The 27,179-nt window shown below is 33.7% G+C and overlaps 1 protein-coding gene across 8 annotated transcripts in view; it reads right to left on the bottom strand.

The window, feature by feature from the left end:
* Positions 1-27,179, bottom strand: part of LOC123532094 (uncharacterized) — an 84,586-nt gene that overhangs the window by 24,672 nt on the left and 32,735 nt on the right. For 3 of the 8 annotated variants that reach the window (XM_053517775.1, XM_053517774.1, XM_053517773.1), the window contains exons 2-6: positions 12,783-12,969; positions 9,261-9,302; positions 7,556-7,770; positions 4,342-4,489; positions 3,727-3,863 (exon numbers count right to left, since the gene is read on the bottom strand). In XM_053517775.1, the coding sequence (XP_053373750.1) occupies positions 3,727-3,863; positions 4,342-4,489; positions 7,556-7,770; positions 9,261-9,302; positions 12,783-12,945 (705 nt within the window). In that variant the 5' untranslated portion in view covers positions 12,946-12,969. Of the gene's footprint in view, positions 1-3,726; positions 3,864-4,341; positions 4,490-7,555; positions 7,771-9,260; positions 9,303-9,404; positions 9,432-12,782; positions 12,970-27,179 lie in introns of all 8 variants that reach the window. The other 5 variants (XM_053517777.1, XM_053517778.1, XM_053517776.1 and 2 more) reach the window with 5 other exon arrangements.

The following is a 27,179-nucleotide window of genomic DNA, read 5'->3' as shown; positions in this document are numbered from 1 at the left end:
GATCCATATTTCTGCTATCCATGGAGAGATTTTGAAATATCTTGGCTTAAAACACGGTTGTGATGTAATCCTTTGTTAGTTTTGTAAAATTGGTTTATTTTTGGCCATAACTGACATTTGTTGCAGTCCTATCAAGAAATGTGTAATTTCACCTTTCTACTACGAGGACTAAAAAAAAAAGAAAAACGTCAAGTTTCCTAAAGTTTTACTGCACGTTTCAGTATTTCGGTATTACCAGAAAATTTAACAATACAATTTTTTGGCAATGACGATGTTATTTATCGTAATAACAAAATATTTTGAGTCATAACTAGTAAAGATCTAATGTAATACGGGTAATTTTCTTCTAATAAAATTGATATAATATCTCGTAATTACGAGATAAGAACGATTGTTTTACAATTATGATATAAAAAAAATTATACATACATACATTTTAGAATGTCTTCTCCTGGGCCCGTCATTTATATAAACTGCAAACTCAGCACGAACAAAGCATGGACAACTATTGATACATACATCATACGGCCAAGTTAAAGTTTACTTTAAATTGTACCTCAAATCATTCATAAATATGACAAAACGAGATATGTTCAAAACTTTCCTAAGAATCAGCACTTAATATCATTAGTGCTTAAAAAACTTTTAATTGCAATAAATATTTATATGCAATCTAATTTCAGATCTATTTGACTTGGTATTTTTACTTAGCACATACACAAATCAATGAATTGTCTTTGCCTCAAAGAGACAATATTAGTGACATTATATAATATCACGACAATCTTGATTTTTTCGTGAAGACCGTGTTTTAAGTCAGAGAAAAGCCTCAAACTATCCATTATGTGAAAGAATGGACAATCTCGGCGCGTTGCGCCTCGATTTGTCCATTATTTCACATAATGGACAGTTTTCGGCTTTTCTCCTTTACATAAATGGTAACTATAATCGGACAATGTGTCACGCGCAAGACCCAGATCCCTTGCTCCAAGGTCAGTGTCATATTTAGAAGTCATATCATAATAGATCTTTACGTGTCCGATATATAACTCTGTTATCCATGAGGGGGTTTTGAAACAACTTGGCATAAATGTTTACCATAAGGAGGCAATGTGTTACGCGCAAGACCCAGACCCCTAGCTCCAAGATCAAGTTTACACTTAGAAGTCAAGTGAAAGGTTAAAAGGGTATGTTTCATATCCGATTCGTAACTCTGTCATTAATCATGTTACAATCTAAATATTTTAAGATTTTGTACCAATTGCAAATCAGCTCAGTGGTAAAGCATACAGTCCATGTTAAACAGATCTTTTACCGTGTGGGTTCGAAACTCACCATCGACATAATTTTTTTTTATCGTAAACATTAAGATTCCTTCATGAACTATGTGACAACACAACAGAGAAGTATCATAAGCCGATATGGCATGCATTTAAGCCATGCAAATAATAAACATACTGTTGTTTTATATAAAGGCATACATACAAATACAAACCATCAAAGAAAGAAACAAAAATATGGGAATGAAAATGAAAACATTAAAATTATTTCCCGATAACGAGAAAACGTGTCGTGCATAACAACCAGACCACTAGCTCCACGATCGCTGTCACATTTAGAGGTTAACGGTTTACATGGTGTGTTTCTTGTCAGTTCCATACCTATTCCGTCGGTGAAGACATTTTAAAATTACATGGCATAAACGTTCCCTATATTAAAATGACGTGTCAGACGCAAGTCCAAAATCTCTAGTTTCAAAGTCAAAGTCAAACTTAGATTAAAAAGCTAACATTTATGTTTCTTGTCCAGTCAATAACTCTGCCATCATCAAACATTACTTGTCACAATTTTCCCTATGATGAGTTAGTGTGTCATGTTCAAGACCCAGACCCTAGCTCTAAGGTCAAGGTTACCTTCGGAGGAATTTTTTCTCTTGTCGAAAAATTAGTCATAACTTAACTATTCTGGCATATTTTGCGCATCGAACTGTAGCATTCTTGGACAAACCTCGGGGGCGTTTGTCACTAATAGTGTCATTTCTTGTTTGCGCTTCAATTCTAACTTTGAGAGTTATATATATATTTGTACTTATCCCTTTAAAATGTCAAGGTCAGTAGTGGCTATTGTCAAGTTACCTTAAAGACACACCACTAACTTACTGTAACCTTTTGTATTTCCATAATGCTGTCTGACTAAAGTACATCTCCTATTACGCTATACTTAGGATCTGAAGACGTGCTATTGATAGCCTCGTTCTGACGACCATTCCGTTAGCCAGGCAGAAGGCTTACTTACAACATTTTGTAAGAATAAAAAATCTGTAAGCGACTGGTCCCGAATTCGAGTCCCTGACAGCCTACACATTTTTACTTACTTGCAACATTTTGTAAGAATAAAAAATCTATATTAAGACTGGGTTTTTGATAGTTACATTTTTATGACGTAAAGTGTCAGCCGGTTAGCTCTGTCGGTAAAGCGTTAGCTCTGTCGGTAGAGCACTTGCTCTGTAAGCGACTGGTCCCGAATTCGAGTCCCTGACAGCCTACACATTTTTCTTAATATTTGACATTCGAACAAGTCGTCTGATTGGTTAAAATAAAAAAGGAAATAGAATTGCGAAAATAAAAATAGCAATTCTGAAAATCAAAAATATACAGAACACGATTAAGAATGGGTCCTTCTCGGATATTCGTTTAGAAGATCAAGTACTTCAGTCAGATTGTTCCATAATTGTAATTATACATTTTTGTAGGGAGAAATGAGAAATAACAAGTGTCTAATTACAGTTTGACAGTAACAGATATAAGGCTAAGACAATGTATTACTAAATATATTATTCAATTAATGTAGTAGTATGCACGGTACTTCATGTATTAAGGTGAGTTTAGATCACACTTTGTTTCTATATACAGTGTAAGATAGTTATTATTCTATTTTTTATAAAACTATACTGAGAAGAGAATGACTGAGTAAGTTTGCAGATGAAGTTATGAAAACCGGACTGAGCTTGTCCACCTATCATCTTGTAGAATAGTTGTATGATACCAGTATTACCAGAATTATTTGCACAAAGTTCATGTGGGAGGAAAAGTAGACCACTAGGTATTCGTGGGTCTTTAACTCTTCTAACTTGTTAAATACCGAATGATAAAAATAAATGCTAGAGCCTACAATTAACGGTCAATGCAATACGTTAATGTTACACACCGATAGCCACACGAAAACTACATGCAGGTATAGACTTGCCACAGTTCTCTACTGCGAAAATCTAAAGTGGTAATTTTGACTGGGAATTCACGGCATGTCCAAGACTGCTGTGGAGCCTGTGGTGATAGGTCATAAAATCTACAAGAAGACATTTGGAAGTATAGAACGACCCCAAGCAAAAAAGTAGTATATCGCTCTGTATTGTAAAACGGCACACAAATCCCAAATGAAGGGAACTTGGTTTTTATTTTGAAATGCTTGTTCCCTGCAGCTCAAATAGAAAGATGGACAAGTTCATTATAGAAATTTAGCAGGGAAGGGGAAAAATTGTAACTTAATTTTAACCGGTGAGTATTTCTGATTCATCCTAAATGCAACAGCAATATATAATTTCTGATTTCAGCAATACATGTACTGATAAAAATGGAACTTAATTACATTTATTTTCATAGTATTAGCATTGTAGCAAAGGAAACCTTTTGATGTAAGGATCTGTTTGGAGTTTGAAGTAAAACTAACCTCACTAAAAGTGATATCAGCGTTCCCAGTCTTCGCTTCCAGGGCCTCTCCAAACCAACTGAATATCCTCTTCCCAGGATTCCATCCGTAACCTTTGATAAGGTTCGGCAATAAACTGAAATACCCACACGAGTGATCTGAAAATACAATCAATGGACATCTTTTCAAAGGACTTTGGCGACATTTGCCTCAGTAATTTCTAGTATGTCACATGCACTGACAAAGCACATTAGTACGACTTTGGAAAAAAAAAAGACAACACTTTGACATTTCATTACTATTTATACAAATATGTTCAAACCGATGCCTGAAATTCTCGTATTTTACATTTTCCTCGCAAAAAGCTTTTGCAAATAAGTTAAATTTCCCAAAAGACAAATGTAGCTGTTGATATTGCTATCACGATCTGATTATGGTGACCTGTTTTTACAAAATAATCCGATGTTACCAAAAAACAATATCCGTACAAAGTACGCCATTTTATCGCGGATATTTACAGTGGTTGACAATAGTTAATCAGGATTTTTCGCCGAGAAACGTGATTCAGAAGTTTTCTTAAAAACGTTATATATACACACACTTTTCAGAAGATATCGTATAATTGCTTGTTCTCACCTAGAAATATTTTGGACAAGTCTTGGCTAAGGAATTCTTCGATCTCGTGCGAGTTATAGCCGACAGCCAGCAGAGCGGCAGTCATAGCCCCTGCACTGGAGCCGGCGTAACGTCTGATATTTTTATACGCCCCGATCTCTTCTAAAACCTGCAAAAATAAGAAAAAAAGTTTATTAGATATTGTTTTTTTCAGTGAATTAACGAAAAATTAGAGTGAGTTACATCTGGTATTTTCAAAGTAAAAAATATCAGATATATTTTTCACTGGTTAGAAACTTTTAAATGGATAAATTTTGACAAAACATGAAATAAAATGAAAATTTGCTTGTTTTACATGGATCAAAATATTTTTCACTCATGAGCACCATATCTTACATTTTTACTCATGGCTATACCACTCGTAAACAATATTGCATCTGGCGTAAACTCGTGAAAGACGTGAAACAAACGAATATCCTATGCATGTTTAGATCAAACAATCAGGCTGTCTGATTCAAGTGAAATAAAATAAACATAAAAGATATGCAAGTCATTTAAAGAAAGCTCAGAAATGCAACAAAATGCGACCGACACTAGATGTGCGCTGTAAATCTGTGCTCTGCATTACAATACATGTTATATTGAATTTTGTGAATGTTTTTGAACATTTAAATGCATTTCACAAACTTAAACACCAGACCGTACTTTTGTGCAATAAAACTATTTTTACCCCTGGCGAAAATTTGCGAGATTAACTGAATTGTGATAGCATCAGTGCACAAAATTTTTGAAAGGATTTCGGTATTGAACAAGGTGTGTACAAGTGCAAAGATGTTATCGTATACGATAATTATTTTGCTCCATGTTGTAAATGTTGTAAGAGGCCTTATGTAAACATCAGTGAGATGTAGAAAGCCGAACGCATTCATACATCACTTATTAAGGAGGTAGGATACCTTGTTACAAGGGTAAATTCAAATTAGTTGAACCGCAGCATGTTTTTGTATTTCGTGTAATATGAAGTTTTAACTGCTACAATCTCAATTTCGTTTGTCTCTGTCCCTTCAAGTTCAGTTTTTATCCAGGTTTGAAGAACATGACCCTCCAAAGGTATTTCATATTGAAAGAAGAAGGAAAATACGGATATTTAACACTTTTCAGTGTATTTTAGTTTCATTGATATCCGTAGAAGTCTGCATAATTGATAATTTTACTGGTATGCACGTTATCTTTCTAACATAAGCGTAAAATGTATATGTCGCGGGGCTCGTGTTTCCATGGTAACGCATTTTCTCTCATTTTTAAACAACTATGTATAAAAATAGGGGTTTTCGACGGCTTCAGTGCCATTCTGTTAACGACCAACATGAAATATTTGGGTAATATTATAAGCAAAAATACCAAGCACTTTACATGGTACCCTATTTTTCTTAAATTTTAAAGTAACCATGGCAACAGAGATGTTTTAAAATAGCTTATATCTTGCTGTTTGTCGTAATTTCTTTAAAAAAATATTGAATAAGATTATCTTTCTTGTTGATGTAGCTTTAAAACATATTATTTCTAACGTAGGTTACATTTTCGTGTTATTTGCATTTATTCAAACAAATTTCACAGCTTAGAATACGTACAGCAGTACCCCTCGTCTGCCATTTTTCATGGAAAAATCGTTCAGCGTGCTGCTATTATTCTCATGGATATTGTTGAAATGAAAATAAAAAGCCGAAGCTGTGTTTCTTAAATAGACCAGTGTCAACGCTTTTGAATTTTACATTTAGATACATAGGTCACGGGCTTCGTTTCCATGGTAACATCAATTCAATTCAAGAAACCACAATTTTCTACTGAAATTTGAACAATTTTAGATCTTAGTTTTAGTATGTAAGTAACAAATTATCAATGGAACCTGAAAAATAGGTATTACAAATCAAACTGCTAGACTTTTTATTTGAAAATGGCCGTAACAAGTAACCTTTCACCCAACTATATTCCAAATAACATTGGTTGCCATCATCCATTTTCTTACATTCCGCATAACATTTCAATATAACTACATAAAAGAAGCAAAATATTGATTATTATTCAGAGCAAAAGACTCATAAAAAATATTTCAGCAAATAATGGTTATTTGAAAATAGTTAAAATAAAGAAAATGTACAGAATTACGTACTTTCACGATAAAAGCTATTAATTTTGCGCGGTAACTGACACGTAACGTCATGACGCCAATGACGTCATTTTAAGGCAACATTGTTTTGAAGCGTTTCTGCAGCAATTTATTCATTATTTCTGCATTATTAAACCATAAAGCATCAGACCGAAGACAAGTTCATGATTGGTTTTCAGAAGAATGAATATACAAACACATTTAGTTTGTCGTAAACGTCGTCGCATATCGTCACGTTAGCTTCCGGTTGGACATGCGCACATACAAATATGAAGGTAACCTACCTCCTTAATCAAAATTATAATTATTCGAATAATAAATCGCAAAAAGAATTTGCAGTCAAAAGCATTCCTCACAATGCAGTTGTTAATTCGATGTTACATACTGTAAAATCATTTAATTTCGTGGGCATGAAATTTCGTGGTTTTGGTCAAAACGGCAATTATGAATTCGTGGATTTCAACTTTTGAACATAAAATGAATATGAATTTTACTTGTTCGTTGGGATTAAATTTCGTGGATTGACTCAACCAAGAAATCCACGAAAATTAGTCCCCCACGAATATTAATGACTTCACAGTAAATGATGTGAAAATTTGGATAAGATTTGAATATATTTAATCATTCCGTATTACATGTGAAACCTATGGAAACTACATTTTCATTCAATAGGTCTATCTTTGAACGGCTTTCATGACTTTGAAAGAAATGATTTTCTGATTACAAGACATAAAATCATTATGTAATTTGTAGTCGAACAGTAGCAGCGATCTAGAGTTATCAAATTCTATTTCAAAAACCGGTGCCCAAGTGTCCGGAATGCAAGCGACAAAATGACCGCGATATCGTCTATCCCTGTAGAAGTCAAGACAATGATGGGGGTGGATAGCTTTTTATCAGTTATAATTTCTTTTAAAGCGATCTATGTTAAGATCTTTCTTTAAGACCAGTGTAGTCTAAACTGAAGAATAAAACAGGAAAAAGAGAAAAATATTTCAACAACTTGCTATTATTAACTGAAATATATCTTCTGTTCTATTCTGTTCTGTTCTATCAAAAATATCTCACCCTGATAGCACCGCAGTACGCAAGGCCTTTGTTTCCGCCACCTTCAAATGCAAGATTTTCAAACGGGTATTCGTACTCGTTTATATTGATAGTCATCGTTTTGTGGTCCACCTCGTCATAGTTCTGACTCATTATGGTCCGCAGTTTTTTCATTCCTTTCCGACGTTCAACCTCATCAGTTGGAAGCAGGGGAAATACTTCATCCGGGTCCCAGTCTATTTTTAGCAAAATACAAATTTTCAAATTTTTCTATTTTAAAAACAAAAGTTGAAACTGGCTCATGCATCCATTCAAAAACTGTTGTTAAAAGATAACGTAAAAGCTATAAAATCATATCGGCTAGTGAAATAAATATTCATTACTTAAAAATAAATAGTTCAAAACGGAAACTAATCTGTTGAACATAAAGCAATAAAGTTAAAGATACATTCAATAAAAATAAATAATTGTAGAAAAGAGTAAATAAATATCCCAAAAACCTATCTATATACATAATAAGCTTTTCTAATCTAGCCTACATTCTACACAAGCCCCGCACGTACATATAATTTATGTTATGATCTCTAGGGAGCGTAAACTGACTAAAATCACTGTATTAAATCATATTGATTTGAAAAACTCACACCGTTTGCCGTTTTAAAAATGCCCAAACACGAAAAACCACTCCGCCTTCACCCTTGCTTATGTGGAATTAGTCAGCATGAGAAAATGTCCACATCTAAAATAAAGTCTTGCTTGCACGTGTTTTTTTTTTTTTTAAATAAAATACTTTGCTTGAGTTAAACAGATGAAATAGTTATGTTTTCTTCTAAAATTATTTTACAGAATTTTTAGATGATAGTAATTGACATATAAAATACGTATTCTTCATTTACTTGGTATTACTGTTTACGCAAAAATGTAAAAAATATAATGCCGCGTTCATTAATTTTTGAGCGTAGGACTATTTAACATGGCGGGCTAGGACAGGCTGCGTGTGTGTTGGGTTCGAGTATCTGCTACGGAATGTTTGGTATGTCTGGAGACTATAGTATGTGCCTTCTGTTTTTATCTGTAGATGCCAACGGACATAATACACAAAAAATGCATTTACTTCGTAGTTTCTATTAATTCACCTTACCTGGCACCGTGATTGTAACCCATACACCCTGAAAAACGTTCACCTCACAAACGTTGCATTTTGTGGGTTAGATGTGCATACCTCATGACGTCATTATAATTATAAACGCGTTGCGTGCTCCAACAGCCGTTGTCAGCTGCTAACGTCGTTTTAGATATTTATTTCTTCAAATCAGCCTGGTACCAGTTCGATACTTAAAACACTTGAAAAAAACAACAACTCTGTTTAAAGAAAAATTCGCGTACTTGCCTTCAAGCCTACGCCTATGACTCGTAAATTTTTCATTCATTAATTAAGAAACGAAGTAAGATATGCACAGTTTCTATGAAACAACTGTAGACGGCAAAGACGAAACAAAGACGAATACTAGTACACAGGGGAAAGAATAATCTTCGCAAGAGACAGTTGTATCTTGTTTTGATTACTGTTAAACTCGTATGGTTAGAACTGGCTACTCTACAAAGAGTCTTTAATGTGCTTGATAGAAATGACGCGGAAGTAGGCTGGTTTTCGTTGTATATAAAAAGGGTGTTAATGGTGAAATGCTTGTGGGGAACCATGATGTGTCCATTTGTTATAACATACCAAACTCTCCATAAAACATCTCTTTGTCGTCTTCCTTTTCTCCTACAATTTGTTGTCAAAATAAAAAAATAAGCGAGTGGTATATTTTATTTTTTTCTGTGCACCCGATCCAGTGATCTGATACAAATTTAACTATAACTGTACCTTTAATTGAGTCCAGATCATCCTTAGCTTTAATAGATAGAGAAACACAATTCTTTTTTTTTTTTCAACAAGATCCAAGAACATTGAAAAGTATGCAACCCTAATCCTGTTATGTTAAACAAAACAACAACATGCTAATTTCCCAAATCCCGGTTTACAATGAAAATGGATCATACACTTCTTTAAAGTATCGGGAGATTCTTTCAAAACAGTTTCCCCTTTTGTGCACCCCATACTAAAACTGGTGGATACGTATAGATATTTATAATGAAGACACATCTACTGTTTGATCCGACTACTAGTAATTTGTACACTTTTTTTTTCGTGAACTGTGGCTTAATTTTGTAAGATCTGACTGTAAATTATGCATTATTCTAAAGGGTGGAAGTAGGACATTTTTATCATTTTATGTATGTCAGATAATTTCAATTCTATAGCAAAAATGTTGTATTTTTTTTTTCATTGTAAAAATCGGGCTAAATCACAACTTTGAAGAAAACAGTTTTAGAAGTTTTAAAACCTTCTACATGGAAATGAAATGATTTTTTTAATTCTTTTATACAAAAAATGACTCAAATCTATAATTATGGAAAATACCCTCGAAAAAAGAATTGTTATGAAAATGGCGGATCAAACAGCAAACAGCAAAATAACACTAGCAACTAGTGCCGTTTATGAATAATAAAAAGAATATTTTCTAGGATAAAGCATATAGAACTAATCTTTATCATGTTCGTCGGCAACGTTCATAATAACCAAATTTAGAGACGTTTATTCCTGTAAGAAATACTGAAAAGTACAAAAACAATGTTTTTAAGGAATCAAATGTTTTGCCAAAACTGCCTTCTATGTGACACATTTGGGATTGCCGACGAGCACAATGTCAGATGGATATATACAAGAGATAGTAAAGTACAAGTAATATACTAGCACCATTTGTCCAGTCTGTAAATACGGCATATCAACAAAAATGCTGTGATCATATGCAATACTTATATACAATACGTGATAATATACAATACTTATATACAATACTTGTATCTTTGTTGTGAAGAAAATGAAATCCGCTTTAATTGAATACTTTAATTGATGATTTTTTTGTACAAAATCAATAGGAATTCAATAATCAGACAATGTGTTTGTAAGTAAAATGATAAAACGTTACTCGTGTGACGTTTACAACTGAAATATTTCTGTTTGTACTATGAACTTACCTTCAAGATAGCCTGCAATTTATTAGAATTCTATTAAATCGGTAAGTACTAATAGTTTAGGACAACTTGGCAATTGCGCAGGTAGATATAAACACGTTTATTATTTATAATTGAGGTCAATGAACACATCTACCTTTGTTCTAACAATGATTTGTCGGAAATATGTTCTAAAAGACCCACCACAACCTAGTGACCTATTATTTCCCACACATAAACTTCATTAAAATCATTCTGATAATACAGGTATAATACAGCTATACTACAAGATGACAGGTGGACAATTTAGGCCTTTGTGGATTAATGTTTTCACGACTTCCTTTGCAAAATTTTTCAGTCAGTCCTTTTTTTAGTATAGTTTTAAGATATAGATATAGTATAACACAAAATGTAACTATCTTACATTGTAGAAGCAAGTGTGATCTGAACTGAACTACATGTATTGTGCATACAGCTAAATTAATTCAATAAAAAAATTAAGACATGAAACACGTTGTCTTGGCCTGATATATGTCACTGTCATTTTGTAACCCGATACTTGCAGTTCTCAATATTTTTATGTTTAATTATTATCATGTAAACATAAAAGAACACCGTCATTCTGTGGTGGGTCTTTGATAAGGAGCTTCTTAAATATTTTCACCGGTAAATAGTAGTAAACATGATTTTGAGGGTATTCATGGTTTAACTCTACAGATATATAACATTTAAAAGTATTGTAATATATATTATAGAATATTCAGGTGAAATGGATTATTTATAAACATCCTGAAAGTAAACATCTGTAGATCTTCAACAAAAGTGTCTTTTATAGATCTATAAAAGTATTAGGCTTATCTCATCAAATTTTATTTCACTGCTGAAATATCCAACTCTCCAGACAGAATTTGAAAAAATAAAAACTTGCTTATTTCCTAAAGTATTATTTTCTAAAGTAAGTTTCTCGTTATTTTATTATTGTGAAAATAAGTTTCTTATTATTTTATTATTGTGTTTGATCAACAAATATTTTTCTTTACATGGAAATGCCTAAGAATAGGTATAACCTTAAAAGTTATCAATAGTTATTAAATAAATTACACTGTTTCCCCTCAGTTTCACTAATTGATACACTTGTAAGGTAGACTGACTCTCCAACAAACAATGACCCTTGTTTATTGGAACCATACTGTGATAGGCATTAGCCCCCAACAGTGCTAGTGAAGACAGAAATCCCTTGGCCCACTGCCAAGATCTAGGCCTTTAAACGGCTGTGTCTTTTTGATTTCTGAAACATTTTTACATTCCTCGGTCTGACAAAACTATGGTATAAACTATTTCTTTTATGCATAAAATATCCTGTACAAAATACCGATTTTTGACACTGATAACATAATGATTTTTTTTGCAAGAACTCGGTAATGTTAATTCATGTAAACCAAGTTCTATTCCGATGCGAAAACTCGATTCCCTTGTTAAAGGAAAATAAAAAGTTCCTATCTCTTTATACACTTTCGTTCCTCCGTTACGTTGTTAAAACAAGCTTTGTTTGTCTTTAAAAAAATGAAATTTTGTGTAATATAATGTAGATAAAACTAACTCTGGTTTATATAGATATAAATTAATCTTCTTTAGCACCTATATTAACTATATATACGCAAAACAAAACAACACAAATTGCCATGGCTTTTCACTAATATACCTTTGCAAAATGCAGATACATGCCTTGAAAATAGAGAAATCATTCTGTCAAATCTAAAAAATCATTGCCAGAAAATAGTTAAAGCAAATGAGATTAAAACAAGAATGAAAAGAAAAATAGTCCATTACAGCATGCTATCAAAATATCAAAAACATATCACTGTAACAAAACCATGTTTTATTTAAAATGAATTATTTTTCTTCAAAAAAGGGATACGTTATGGAAGTATTTATTAATATAGGTTCCAATTTTCTTTATAAGTTATAAATTTAGGTAAATTTCTTTCTCTATACCTCAACAATTCATTGTGTGACTCGTCCCGTGAAAAGGAGGCCATATTGATCCGATTTCCAGGGAACGTGTAAATAGATACTATTAAATTAATCAAAATTAGTGACGGCATGTTTCATAACTAAGCTGCTTTCATAAACGATGGTACCTTACAACGTGACAACACACATTAATGACAATATAAATGATAATTACCCGGACCTACAGAATCTGCATCTCCGGCGTCTTCAGTCCCCGATCCGTCCGGTGCGTCCACTAAGTTTCGAACCAGCGTATCCTGTGCCTGGTACACCTTCTTCCGGTCAGTTCTCATCGCGTGTGAGTCCTTCCTTGCATTCTTGCCCGCACAGTTGCCCATTTCGTGTTCTTAAATCTTCTTTAACTGTAAAATCAAGTACAATTTGCCGTTCTTATCAGTTTATTCTAAAATTACACTAACATATCAGGTGTCTGTAAATTGTATAACATTTTCCTTTTTCGTGTCAACAAAAATATGTCATTTTACAGCGTAACTATCCGGAACTATTTTAATCTTCAATACATTCAGTCAAAACTAGCACAATGTTAAGCTAAATGCCCTCGCTTTAGAGTGATATTATCTATTTTGAATACAGTACGACGGCCAAAATCACAATCTCTAAACGTACTGTTTGATTCCAATACAACATTCCCTTCCACTCTAACCGTCGTTATTGAACTTTCACTTATCCACGAATTCACACCATCACGTTCCATTTAGTGAAAATTAATTGAACATCTGACTCGAACACTTTATTCCAGAGACTTTTTTTCTCTCTTGACAAATTAAGCCCATAAGACTTTGACGGAATCAACTAGTCTGGGGTTATTTTGTATTACCAATGATCGCTATCAATCCAATTCCAACGATGCTCTGTATTTCGAAAGACGAAACGCTATTAGCAGTCGATGTTGTTTTCATGTGTATTAAGACAGAGAGCTCTTGACGTGAAAGCGCTACATCCCCGATTGATTCAATACAGTCTTCGCTTAAATGTGTGTTTAACAAGTAAATATGAAAACTGATATAAAATTTGACACAGCAGACGCATTTTTGCACAACATAAAACCAGACCTGAATGCGTAAACTTATGGTACAACTCGTTTAAATGGGTCAACCGTGTTGTTGTACTTATAAAATAGACTGGCCCGGTTTATAGGTTGGTCAGGGCTACGATATGTAAATGTATTTTTTCATCGAAATATTTCTATAAAATGCTTCTTCCCCTTCCGTTTGGATCCGTCCATGTTTACAAACACTTTTGTTTATTTTATGGACTGTACCGCAACAGTTCTAATTTCTATAAACAACACACTCACATTGTATGACAAAAAGGCATATACTAGTATCATTTCGTTCCAACTATATGTCTCAATAAGAGACCTCTACTTTAAAAGGAAGATACCCCAAGTCACTATCTTATATTGTACTAAAGTTATATCCAGAAAGCAAAGATTGCCAAAAAAAATTAAGTATGAAAGGGGCATAATTCTGTCAAAAATACAATAAGAGTTATGGGGGATGGTAACCTAATATGCAGATGATGATTATAAAGAAATATTTTTAATTTCAAGTCAGTATCTTTTAAAGCACCAAAGATATGTCTATAAACGAAGCTTTCGAAAAGATTTAACATGAAAATAATTCCAAGTATAACAATTTGGTGACATTGACCTTAGGTATAATTGGCCCAGCCCTTGCACATACGTTGTTTGTATGCTGGACAATGTTTATGTGAAGTTACAATAAGATATAAGCAATAGTAACAAAGATATGGCGGGAAAACAAAGGTTGGCAAAAAACTTTAACCTTAAGTAACCTAAGTATAACACCTTGGTGACCTTGACCTTTGGTATAATGGGCCCAGCCCCTGCACATACTTTGTTTGTATGCTGGACAATGTTAATGTGAAGTTACAATAAGATATAAGTAATAGTAAAAAAGAACAAGAGCTGTCTCCATAGGATGACACATGCCCCCGATGGCACTTTGAATGAATAGTTATGGCCGATGTTAGAGTTTAGGACCTTTGACCTACGGAGCTGGGTCTTGCGCGCGACACGTCGTCTTACTGTGTCACACATTCATGCGTAGTTATTTTAAAATCCATGCATGAATGACAAAGATATGGACCGGACACGCCCATCAATGCACTATCATGAAAAATGACCTTTAACGTCTAAGTGTGACCTTGACCTTTGAGCTACGGACCTGGGTCTTGCGCGCGACACGTCGTCTTACTGTGGTACACATTCATGCCAAGTTATTTGAAAATCCATCCATCAATGACAAAGATATGGACCGGACACGCCCATCAATGCACTATCCTTTAATGTCTAAGTGTGACCTTGACCTTTGAGCTACGGACCTGGGTCTTGCGCGCGACACGTCGTCTTACTGTGGTACACATTCATGCCAAGTTATTTGAAAATCCATCCATCGATGACAAAGATATGGACCGGACACGCCCATCAATGCACTATCCTTTAATGTCTTAGTGTGACCTTGACCTTTGAGCTACGGACCTGTGTCTTGCGCGCGACACGTCGTCTTACTGTGGTACACATTCATGCCAAGTTATTTGGGAATCCATCCATCGATGACAAAGATATGGACCGGACTCGAAAATTGCGGACAGACTGACAGACTGACAGACGGACAGACGGTTCAAAAACTATATGCCTTCCTTCGGGGGCATAAAAACAAAGGTTGACGAAAACTTTAACCAATAAAGCTCACGCCAACGCGGACGCCGGGTCGAGTAGAATAGCACCCATATTCTCCGAATAGTGCAGCTAAAAAATAAACACAAAGCTGGAGCAAACAGCAACCTGGATTTTATAGAGCTGTCAAAATTCCAGTCAGCTGCACCTGTTTCAATGATTCAGGAAAATGCTAGGAGTGTATTTACACAGGTCTTTGGTATCACTAAATTACAATTACAGGTATTTCTTCTATTACCGAACCCTACAGACCTCTACAAGGCGATGAGTTATCACAGTGGCAAAATCCCTTTTCTAAAACTGTTCAAAAAAGACATCACAATCGGCCTTAAAAGCGATGAAGAGAAATGAAACAAAATATTTTCACAAAAGTTGTTTATGAATGTGCAAAGGAATACTCTTACAGACACGCCGCAAAAAATGAGTGATCTATCTTTCTCGCATGAACTTATTATACAGATTAACCTGAAAATGATCTTTCCTTGATTTGTTCTAATCTTTATGCACATGTTTTCTGTTGTTTTATTTCCAGAGAAATATCTTGAATGACTGTTTGATATGCAGTTTTAATCTGATGTTGGCAAACAAAGTTTGACATTTCAAGACCATACGCAAAAAAAAAAATCGTAAATGTCAGTTTCATCACTGCGGATCTTCAGTTTTTAAAATAATTAAATCGATGAGTTCGCGTTCAGTTTTAAATGCTATTCGCTATAAATATCATAGTTTTCACGATAAATTTCAATAAAATGAATAATAAATTTCTATTTAAGCATTCTGTCATACCAAAATGCGGGCGGAATGAGTATTTTATTATGGACCCCACCCATTAATCATGTTACAAAAACTAAAATGGAGGTCTCTAGTGTGATTAACGTTAGTCTTGAAATAAACAGACTACCGAAAATTGTTTTGCATATATTCTATGTTCATCTGGAATAAAGTTATCTTGGAAACAAAGTTATCTTACTGTCTATTAAATGGAAACAAAGGAGTTTCGAGCACCCTAATGTAGGCTGATAAAATGAGAACAGATTCCTAAACGGTAGAAAAAAAGGCACCAACCATGTACACTTTCAATAGCTCCCTGGTATTTTACGTATAAACTCAAGAAAAAATCCCGTATATTCATCTGCATTTCCATATCTGATTCAAGATAAGTTTTTTTCGTAGAAAGTACGTCACTATATGAATACAGAACACCCGCGAAATTCAACCCAAACGTGTTTATTTCTATATTTGAAACCCTTTGTATACGGAACACCTGAGGAATTCCACCCGGACGTGTTCCATTCGATTAGATTCAAATTACTGTTCAACTGATATTGAAAGAGTATTCAGACAAAATCTATTAATTACATGGATCACAGTCTCTGATTTCTTACATTGACCTTCCTTAGAAATAACTCGTTGGGACACTGTTGGTGAAGAAAGCCGTAGTTTAGAAATATGTAATACGACAATATAATATCTAAGTGGCTGCCAGAAACCCTATTTTTACGCTTTGGAATCTCCTTTACTTTGTTTAATGATTTAAATTTTGTTTGTTTTGATAGCAAAGATGCTCTTTTTGGCTGCAGTCCATTGTATCACTATATGAATCTGTATGCAATTTTACAGTTCTCGCTAATGGTGTATCGTTAAGTATAAGAACGATCTGATACAATCTGAAATATTCTATCAGCTGTGAAATGTATTCATGTGAATTAATACTTCTTAATTTAAAACATAAGCTGACTTAAAGTGACATTATGCGCATCTTACTGCACATAGTGTGTTTTTGGTGAATGTTTTATAAAAGCAATTTTCGGTTGCTGTACATTTAAATGTGTAAAATTACCGACAATGCCGCATAGGTATTTGAAGTTAATGTTTTAGAAATAAAGAAATCGGACAATTAAAATAATAATTCTTTTCTTTAATCTTCTACGCAATGATCTCCCTTACATAAAAGTAGAGATTTCTGAAGTTGAAGGGAAGCAACTCCTGCGTGCAGTTTGACTTTTCTTAAAAGGACTGCCCCAGTCAAAATAAGAAAAGTCATATTTGGAAACTTATCATTTCGTACTGGTAACAGGAAGAGTCTGGTATACTGGGTTAAAAGCTATAATTTCCTCCACCCTTTTTACACACATCTATTTTCAGCTGGATTTTTACTTGAAAAATGAGTATAATTCCACTTTAAAAGTGTATATAACAAAAACGGAATAATACCCATATTGGTAATAGCACAAACAATAATCAAAACAACTTAAGTTACAATGGTCCATAGCGTATTACTTGTTTTTACAATAATCAAAAGGACCAAACTTGCCATGGTCGTTTTTACAATAATCAAATCGACCAAATTATCCATGGTCACATTTATAAAAATCAAAACAACAAACACACAATGGTCCAGAATGTATTACTTTGACAATAATCCAAACAACCAAACTAACAATGGTCCACGGCGCTTACTTGTTTTACAATAATCAAAATAATCAAATTGGCAATGGCCCATTGCACGTCCCTTGTTTTACAATAATCAGAACGACCAAATTTGCAATGGTCCATGGTGCATTGCATGTTTTAGAATAATTAAAACAACCATACTTTCAATGGTTTGTAGCACAGTACTTACTTTTACAATAATCAAAACTACCAAACTTGCAATGGTTCATGGCGCATCGCTTGTTTTACAATAATTAAAACAACTAAGCTTGCAATTAAATAACACATCTTGACAAAAATGTATAAACAAAACACCAAACTTGCAATGGTCTAAATTTCCCTGGAGTCTTAAAACAAGGCAAGCCGGCTATCACACTGTAACTGCGAATCTCGAACACATAAACTACAGACCGAGAAAAGTTAATTAAGCCGTGCCATGAGAAAACCAACATAGTGGGTTTGCGACCAGCATGGATCCAGACCAGCCTGCGCATCCGCGCAGTCTGGTCAGGATCCATGCTGTTCGCTAACGGTTTCTCCAATTCCAATAGGCTTTAAAAGCGAACAGCATGGATCCTGACCAGACTGCGCGGATGCGCAGGCTGGTCTGAATCCATGCTGGTCGCAAACCCACTATGTTGATTTTCTCATGGCACGGCTCAATTATGCAATATTTAGTAGCTGTAATATATATTAATTTCATTGCATTATTATAGCGTCACTGTCTGGGACGAGCACTTATCAAGCCGAAAATCAAAAGACTATATAATTGGTAATAACAACCTAGCAACAGAATCATTCAAACAAATCTGCACCGTGATTCGCATCATTTGTCTAATTCCTGGCTTAATTTTTGATTAGTACGCATAACACAATTACGTTTTCAAATGCGCTGCTAATTCCAGCAAAAAGCGGGTTCTATGATTGGTTGTATACACTATGTTCGAAAGGTGAGCATTCCAGACGGCCAATATTATATCTCTCATATATATCAATTCAACCTTTAAAATTTCTAAAAATAATCAAAACAATTGCAAAAACATTACATAATCTGATATAAAAGCAAAGGCATACCGATCAATCACTGCAGGTTGTTATCAAGTTGCAAACAACTGCAAAAAACAATGATTATTTTGGTAGACATTACAACTGTATGCTTACCTAGAGAGCAATATCAAATCCATAATTATTAACACAGGTCGGCTGTCGAAATTAATACAAAAGATACAGATGTTCTCTTCGTAAGGTCACCAGACACAACAGCCGGTGTTTATCGTTTCAGTGATAATTATTTACACCTTTCTGTCATAATTCTTCTTCTTTCTTGCACATAGGAAACGAAAAGGAAAACTTCTAAAAATAAGGATATACATCCAATATGAATAGACACGTTCAAAGAATGCAATCTCCTAGAAACGAAACCCTGCTTAGATTAGGCAGGGATAACATAAACTAGTAAAAGAACACAGTGCAGCACCGCCTCCAAATGACCAGTGCCAAAACACAACTGAGGAGTTTAAACAGGTTTATGGTACGTGTAAAACCTCACCCTTACCCCAAACTACCTTCCAAAGTCACAGGACAGTGAAAATGTAAGTTATTCCCGCCAGGTGAATCTCTAAAACACGCAATAGTAAGAAAATGCACCCTTCGTAAATCACAAATTTGCTCGTTTACAATATATTTAAAGTAAATCTTGAAGAACCATTTATATATGTACTTAATGCCTTTGTAGAAGACTTTGAAACAGGAGAAAAACCTTTTACAGTCTGATGATATAGGCAAGACGAACAATACGTATCAAAACAGATCAATTCCTGTAAACTTTAACATGTGTGTAATAGAGTTCCGTTTGGGTCGGTGCTGGTGGGCGTTGCACGTTTCATTACCTCTCATGAACAGACTCAATCAAACCGAGTCTGCTATTATTCTTCTTGGTTACATTCTTTGCTTCCAAAGGATCTTTTTACAGATTTTATCAACTATCACAACGGCAATCTTTATGTGTCGTGTGGTGGCTGTAAAAAGTCTCCCCGTACTTGGATTCAGTTATATTTTCTGGTCCTTTTGGGATCATGGAGTCCAGTCAATATGTGTGTAATAGAGTTCCGCTTGGGCTGTTGCTGGGATGTGTGGGGGTGTTGCACATTCATTACCTCTCATGTACAGACTCAATCAAACCGAGGAGTCTGCTATTATTCTTCTTGGTTGCATTCTTTGCTTCCAAAGGATCTTTTTACAAATTTTATTATTTAAGAACTGCCTATAATGGAATTTCCAATCTGTTCCGTCAGATACAATCAAAGAAAAAAGTCTATCGTTCAATTGTTGTCCTAAAGGCAATTTACATATTAATGTTTTTTGCTTCAACCGCTATTTCAGTTGTAACAGCTTCGTTTTATTTTTGAAATGTCCATGTAGATGAAACAAAACATCTTCCTGTGAATTCTTACTACACAGATCGTATCGCTACGCCATTATGTTATCACTAAATTAAAATCACATTTTTTATCTATTGTCGAAATAACGCCAGCCCCGTTTCTAAAATTCGTAAAATACATTTGTAGTCAAATGAGTTTCCAGAATAGACACACATTCTTCCAGTGGCATTTCTACAAAAGTTACAAAACTACCACAAAACCATTACGTAAAAATGGAACATATCTTTTCACAGAAACTATTCCTGAAGATTGCAGCATAAAAAAGCCTGCACTTTCACAATCATTACTGGTGCAAGCACATTCAGAACTCTCAAGTGTTTCAAAAGTAACCATTATGTAAAAAGGCTTTCCTGAGGTATTGTTTTCAATTGTGTTATGTCTGCTCAAAAAGAATTTTTAAATAGTATTACATAAAATCACAAAATCTGCAAGTAGTTTCAAAAGTAACCATAATGTAAAAACGCTTTCCTGAGGTATTGATTTCAATTGTGTTGTTAGTGTCTGCTCAAAAAGAATTTTTAAATAATATTACATGAAATCACAAAATCTGCAAGAAGATTGAAAAAGTAAAAATAATAACCGTATCAAATAGCAGATAACTGCTCTGTCCATGTGCAAATATGAAATCTGCCACACCTCAAGTTATGTTATGTTATATATCAAATGTACATGTGATATCAATAACCTCAAGTTATGTTATGTTATATATCAAATGTACATGTGATATCAATATATATATATATATATATATATATATATATATATATATATATATATATTATATATATATATATGTGATATCAATAACCTCAAGTTATGTTATGTTATATATCAAATGTACATGTGATATCTATCTATATATATATATATATATATATATATATATATATATATATATATATATATATATATATATATATATATATTATATATATATATATATAGATCAACAGTAAAACAGTAAAAAACTCTTGATCTTTAGTACAGCTTTAATAAAATCTATATGAAGACCCTTTGGCAGCATAGAACGCAACAAAGCAAAATATTAAGTAGATTCGTTTCGACTGAGCCTGTCAATGTGAGGCTATGAAATATGCTTAAGCGAAATACAATAAATGGAATCCATGACCTATCAAATGACCAGAACACACAACAACACACGGGTCAAAATGTAGAGAATTTTGATATTTGTAAATGACAGTTTTGAGACAAAAAATATACAAATTAGTTTCATGTCCATGAAATTTCAGTTTTTTATATTAATTGAACTGATGAGTTTGCGTTTTGGTCTTAATTTTGTCCTCTGTGGATCTCATTGTTTTCAAGATGAATTTCGATAAAATGGCTATATTTTCCGCTACTAATTATTGTAATTGTCAGTTATTTCCTCATGATCAGTTGTTATAATGAATTTTGTTATCTTAATTCGGCAGAAGAAAACCAAATCAAATAGAAGTGCACATGCACTTGAGCTCGTATGCTCAGACACGCTTCTTGTTTAGTGCATAAAGTGCTTTTTTCGTAGCAGTCAAAATCGTGTCTGCTTTATCCTATTCAGATTATTAAAGTCACTATATTTTATCTCAGGGTTTCCTTTTATATTGCCGAAACAATATCCATTTCCCTGTAACAAATTCAGAATATGCATTTTTCATAGCATGGAGGTTATCTGTAGTCAATGTAAATAAGTGAGTACACGGCACCCGAGGATCTACAAAAACATGTTTATTCGACAATGTACAAGTAACTGCAATGGACGTTAAAATGGTATTCGATGGTATTCAATTGTAAATGTGAATAACTTCATTCGTTCTTAACAGAACAGAATTTTATTGAGACTTGTACATTGAACATGGTTTAAACACCAACAATTACAACATGTATATAGTCAAGTTAACACAATTTAAAAGAAAGTAACAAATGTATTATTCAATCCATATACATTGTTCATTAGCAAAGGGAAAACCAGTACTCAGTATATATAAGTATCGTTATCATATGTATAATTATGTATCCTGCACATTCAATATTTACATAAAATCTCATTTCAATATGTTTTCATACCTTTGGTATTTATTAAGACATAATCCATAATATTTCATAATGTAACATATTTTTGTTATATATCTTATCTACAGTACATTTAATTCATATATATATATTACCGGGGACAAAAGTGTTCCTGTATGATTTAACAGAGGAGCATAACATACATGTTCGCTGTTACTTTAACACTCTAGTATAAGAAATAACGTTTGTTTTGATATGAAAGATAAAACATTTGGCTTCAGTCAGTACTATCTTCCTATGCATCTGTACACAAATTAACAATTCTACCTGAAGTTATATCATAAAATGTGATACTGACCTGATAGCATTTAACATTTCCTTCGTCTGGAATTTGCAATTTGCAAACAAATTACATCATATTCCCTTCCCGGAGTATACAGAAAAACGGAATAATAACCAACTTTTCAAGATAAGATTCATTTGCATAACAATGATAAAAGCAATTTTGAAAATCTTTATCATTATATAAATTACAGACGGAGGGAGAATTTAACAAGCTCAGTAATGACGTATAGGAACAGTCATGTATCTCAATTTTCCTGCATTGTTAAGCAATACTGCCTGGGATAAAAACAAATCAAGGCGAGCCGAAAGTAATCAAAAGTCTGAGTAACTTAGTAATTTCAATATCGACGTCTATCAAACTTACTTCTGAAATAAGTACGTATATGTACCGCTTGCAGTTTCAAGGTAAGTGTGGCCTTGCCCTTTACTGACCGCAGAAAATTATCCTATGGAATTTGCAGACTGTTGGTCCAAGCATTCTCTATTTATTGTTTAAAATATGTTTTCGGCCTCCAAAGTGAACTTGACATCTGAATTATCAACTTCTAAATCAACGTATGCCATCTTGAAAGCATACACAATCATCGTTTGAAGCTTGATGGCTGTAGACCCAGGTATGGGCCAGTTATGGATTGAAACAATTTTCTCAAAGACACTATGACCTTCTGACATCGAAAACAATAATGGTCATCCACTGAGCATATATATACACATGTTCTATTAAGATTTGAGTCGCATTCTGTGTTGTGTTCATTGTAAACTTGATCTTCGACCGTCAGCCAAATGCTCTACCAACGTTTTAAATTAAAAGAACAAACAATATACCCATTTTCACCGAACGGGAGCAATATAAAGAATGCAGTAAAAACCATGTTAGATACTTACAAAATCTAAGCCACTGAATTATTACAAATAAACGGACAATTCCACATCTAAAGGATTTAACAATTATACATTTATGAAACACAATAGCCGTTATATTGTCAGACTTTTTTACTGATTTTTTCCATAGGCGTGCATTGTACGAAATGACACTGTAGGACGTCCACCCTAAAAAATTTTCGTTCCCCCCATAGGTGCAACCCCCTTCAAAAGCCTTTCATCCCCAAAAATACCCGAAATTTAATTACACGGGTCATGCAAAAATACCAAGAAAAGCAAAAGGGGTCCTTTTAAACAAGAAAAATTTTTTTAGGGAAATTTTAAGGAACACATTTTTTATTTTGGGTTCATTCATACTTTTGTTCTTCGCTTTGTGGTACAAATAATGTGGAAACTTGAAGAGGGGTTTTTTTGTAAAAAGGAAACACTTTGTATTACCTTAAAATATGCAATTACCAATATACTCACTGCCCATAACTTTGTAAACTAAAACAAACGGGATATTTTCAAACAATTGGGAAAAGGGCCCATTACCTACAAACGAAAAAACCCAAATAAAGTTTTAAGACAAGGGGAAAAAAAGGGCCTTTTAAATCTACGAAGAAGAGACATAAATAAAAGTGTGTTAAGACCTGGAAAAAAGGGCCTTATGCACGTACGTAAGAGACAAAATAAAGGGGAAAAAAACGGGCCCGTTATATCATACTAAAAAACAAAAATGAAATTGTTAAAGACTACTAAATCAAAGCGTGCAGAAACAAAAATGAAAAATAACATATTTTGCCTTTTAAGCAAATTTATAAAAAAAAAATAGTTAAAAACAACAAAAAAAACAGAGGTAGTAGTGATATTATTTTGAATCAAATAACGACGTTCAAGTAACTGGAGTTATTTTCTGTTACAGAACACGGATTACTTCAACCAGCAACTTAACATCTTTTAATTTGCCGATTACTGATATAACAGCAAGTCATAACAAAGAGAAACACATGGCCTCGTAATGATATACTAGAATAAATATTTACAACTGAATTGTAAATCAAACATTGTGCAATTTCTAAGTGTGCTTTTGCTTTTGTAATTGGGAGCTTTTACTTTAAAATCACAAAGGAGAGAAAAATGAACATCCCCAATTTCCCATTTTCCATCTTTGCCCTCAATCAACCCTGGGTAATTTTTGTAACTTTTTAATCTTCCTTATCAAACCATTGTTTCCCTTTCATAAACCTTAACCTTTTTAGTTAAGGAACAACCCTTTGAGATAAATTTTAGACTTTCAAAAATTTCCCTTTTGGCCTTGAACAGAGACCCATCTTCAAGCGCCCTGTCAACCTCGACATGCCGATATGGATAATGAAAAAGGGAAGCAACATCCAGGTTTTTTTTGTATCCCAAAAAACCTATCAATCCAATCATAACGAGCTCCATTTGGACGAGTGAACTTTAAAGAAAAAGGGCAATTAGAATCCAGCCGATAAAACATGTGACTTACAAGTAAAAAGGCTGAACCTTGGCGGCAATAGCCTTGTTTAAAATACGTTTTCGCTTAATGCGTGTTTTAACAAGGAATAGAAACTTACCTAAATAAGAACCGCAGACGCTTTTTGCACATAATTAAATCATCTATGTACGCGTAAACGAATGGTATCGTAACCTTTCTAATTTCTGTAAACAACACCTTGCTTGACACGGAGGCATATACAAACTATACTAGTGTCTTAGCGAAATTCCCACATACAGATAATTAAACAGACATACTTAGTCTCCCTCGCTTTGTTAGCTCTATGAAGGTACACACTTTATTCCTTTATATTGAATTTTGTTACAAGAAATAAAATATTTTTCAAAGAATGACAATATACAACGCTGTAATATTATATATACAATGGCAGAAAACAGAAACTTCCTGCTATGACATCTAAAATAAATACCACATGCAGAAAAAAATGAACACAAATCTGAACAGCAACATGGATGATATAAAGCTGTCAAAATTCCAGTCTGCTGAAACCCTTTTTCGGAGATTCGGAAAATGCAAGATGACACACAGTCTTTTGTTCAATCAGTTACAGTTACGGGATTTTCTTCGACCCTACAAGGCATGAGTTTTCAAGTGGTAAATCCCTTGCCTAAAACTATCCGAAAAAAAAAAAACCAAAACGCCATAAAGGCGACGAAAAAAAAAAAATGATCACAAGACAGGAATACTAAAGGAATCTCTTACGACCCAGCTAAAAAAAGGATTTACCTTCCCGCAAAAACGAAACGTGAAAAACCAGAAAATGACGGCCTTTTATTGTTTTTTCTCTCACTTTATAATTCTTCGTTTTAAAGTGACCTTTAAACACCATTTTTAAAATCGAATTTTTGCAAAAAAGTTGACTTTAAATTGCCATTTTTAGGCAAAAACAAAGTCAGCTATCCATGGATCTTCATTTTTAAAAATCAATTTAAATTAAAAAGCGTCGTTCAAAGCATTCGCATAAATTCATAGTTTTCCATAATTTTTAATAAAAATAAAATAATAAATTTCTGTTGAAGCATTCGTCATACCAAAATGCGGGGGGAATTAATATTTATTAGGGAACCCTTAATCACGTGAAAAGAATAAATGGAGGTTGTCACTATCAAAAACTTCTAGTGAAATTAATGTAGTCTTGAAAATATAGACTACTTAAAACATACTGCATATCATCTATTTTTCTCGGAAAAAAGTTTTTTTTACGTCTATGCAAGGGGAAAAAAAAGGGGTTCGAGCCCAAATTGATCTATAAAAAAAAACCTAAGGGACAAAAAAAGGGACCCAACCATACACTTTCAAAAGCTCCCGGGGTTTTAACTTAAACCACAAAAAAATCCCCTTTTTTTTAAAACCCCAAATAAGTTTTTTGTCGTAAAAAGGACGTCCAGGGTAATGTTTAATTGATACATATCACCCGAGGAATTAAAACCCGAACATTTTATTTCAATCTGAATCGGATCCCCCTTTGTTCGCAAAAATGCGTCAAAAGATACATAAACTTTTAGGGAACACCGGAATTCTAACCGAACAGTTCTATTGCCCAAAATCAATCACGTCAATTGATAAAATAAAAAAAATCTTTGCTAATTCCCGGGTTTTAATTTTTGATTATTCGCAAACATAACACGTTTTTCAAAGGGCCAATTCAGCAAAACAGGTATATTTTGGGGTTTGTAACCTAAGGGTTAGCATTCCAACAGCCACACATACACCCCATATAAAAAATTCAACCTTAAAATTTCTAAAATAACAAAACAATTGCAAAAACAATACAAATCGATAAAAAAAGCAAAGGCTACCGAAAAAATCACTGCAGGTTGTTATCAGTCGCAAAAACTGCAAAACACAATGATTTTTTTGGTAACATTACAACGTTGCTTACCTGAGAGCAATACAAACCCAAAAATTATTAACCCAGATCGGCTGCGAAAGTTTTTCAATTTTTACAGAGCCCCCTTTCAAAAGGCACCAAACCCAACAGCGGTTTTTCTCGTTCAGTGATAATTATTTACACCTTTTTGTCATAAGTCTTCTTCTTTCTTGCACTCAGGAAAAAAAAAGGGAAATTTCTAAAAAATAAGGAAACTCAAAGGGAAAACTCTTCAAAATCATTTTCCCAGAAACGAAACCCCTAACTTTTAAATGGACAACTTTAACCGTAAAGGAACACAGTGAGCACCGCCCTCCGAGGGGCCATGGAAAAAACGCAATCGAGGA

Source organism: Mercenaria mercenaria, chromosome 11 (genome assembly GCF_021730395.1).
Source record: "Mercenaria mercenaria strain notata chromosome 11, MADL_Memer_1, whole genome shotgun sequence".
In the NCBI taxonomy this organism is placed as follows: Eukaryota; Metazoa; Mollusca; class Bivalvia; order Venerida; family Veneridae; genus Mercenaria; species Mercenaria mercenaria.
Note: the sequence above shows the minus strand (reverse complement) of the source record. Positions and strands in the feature narration are given on the sequence as shown.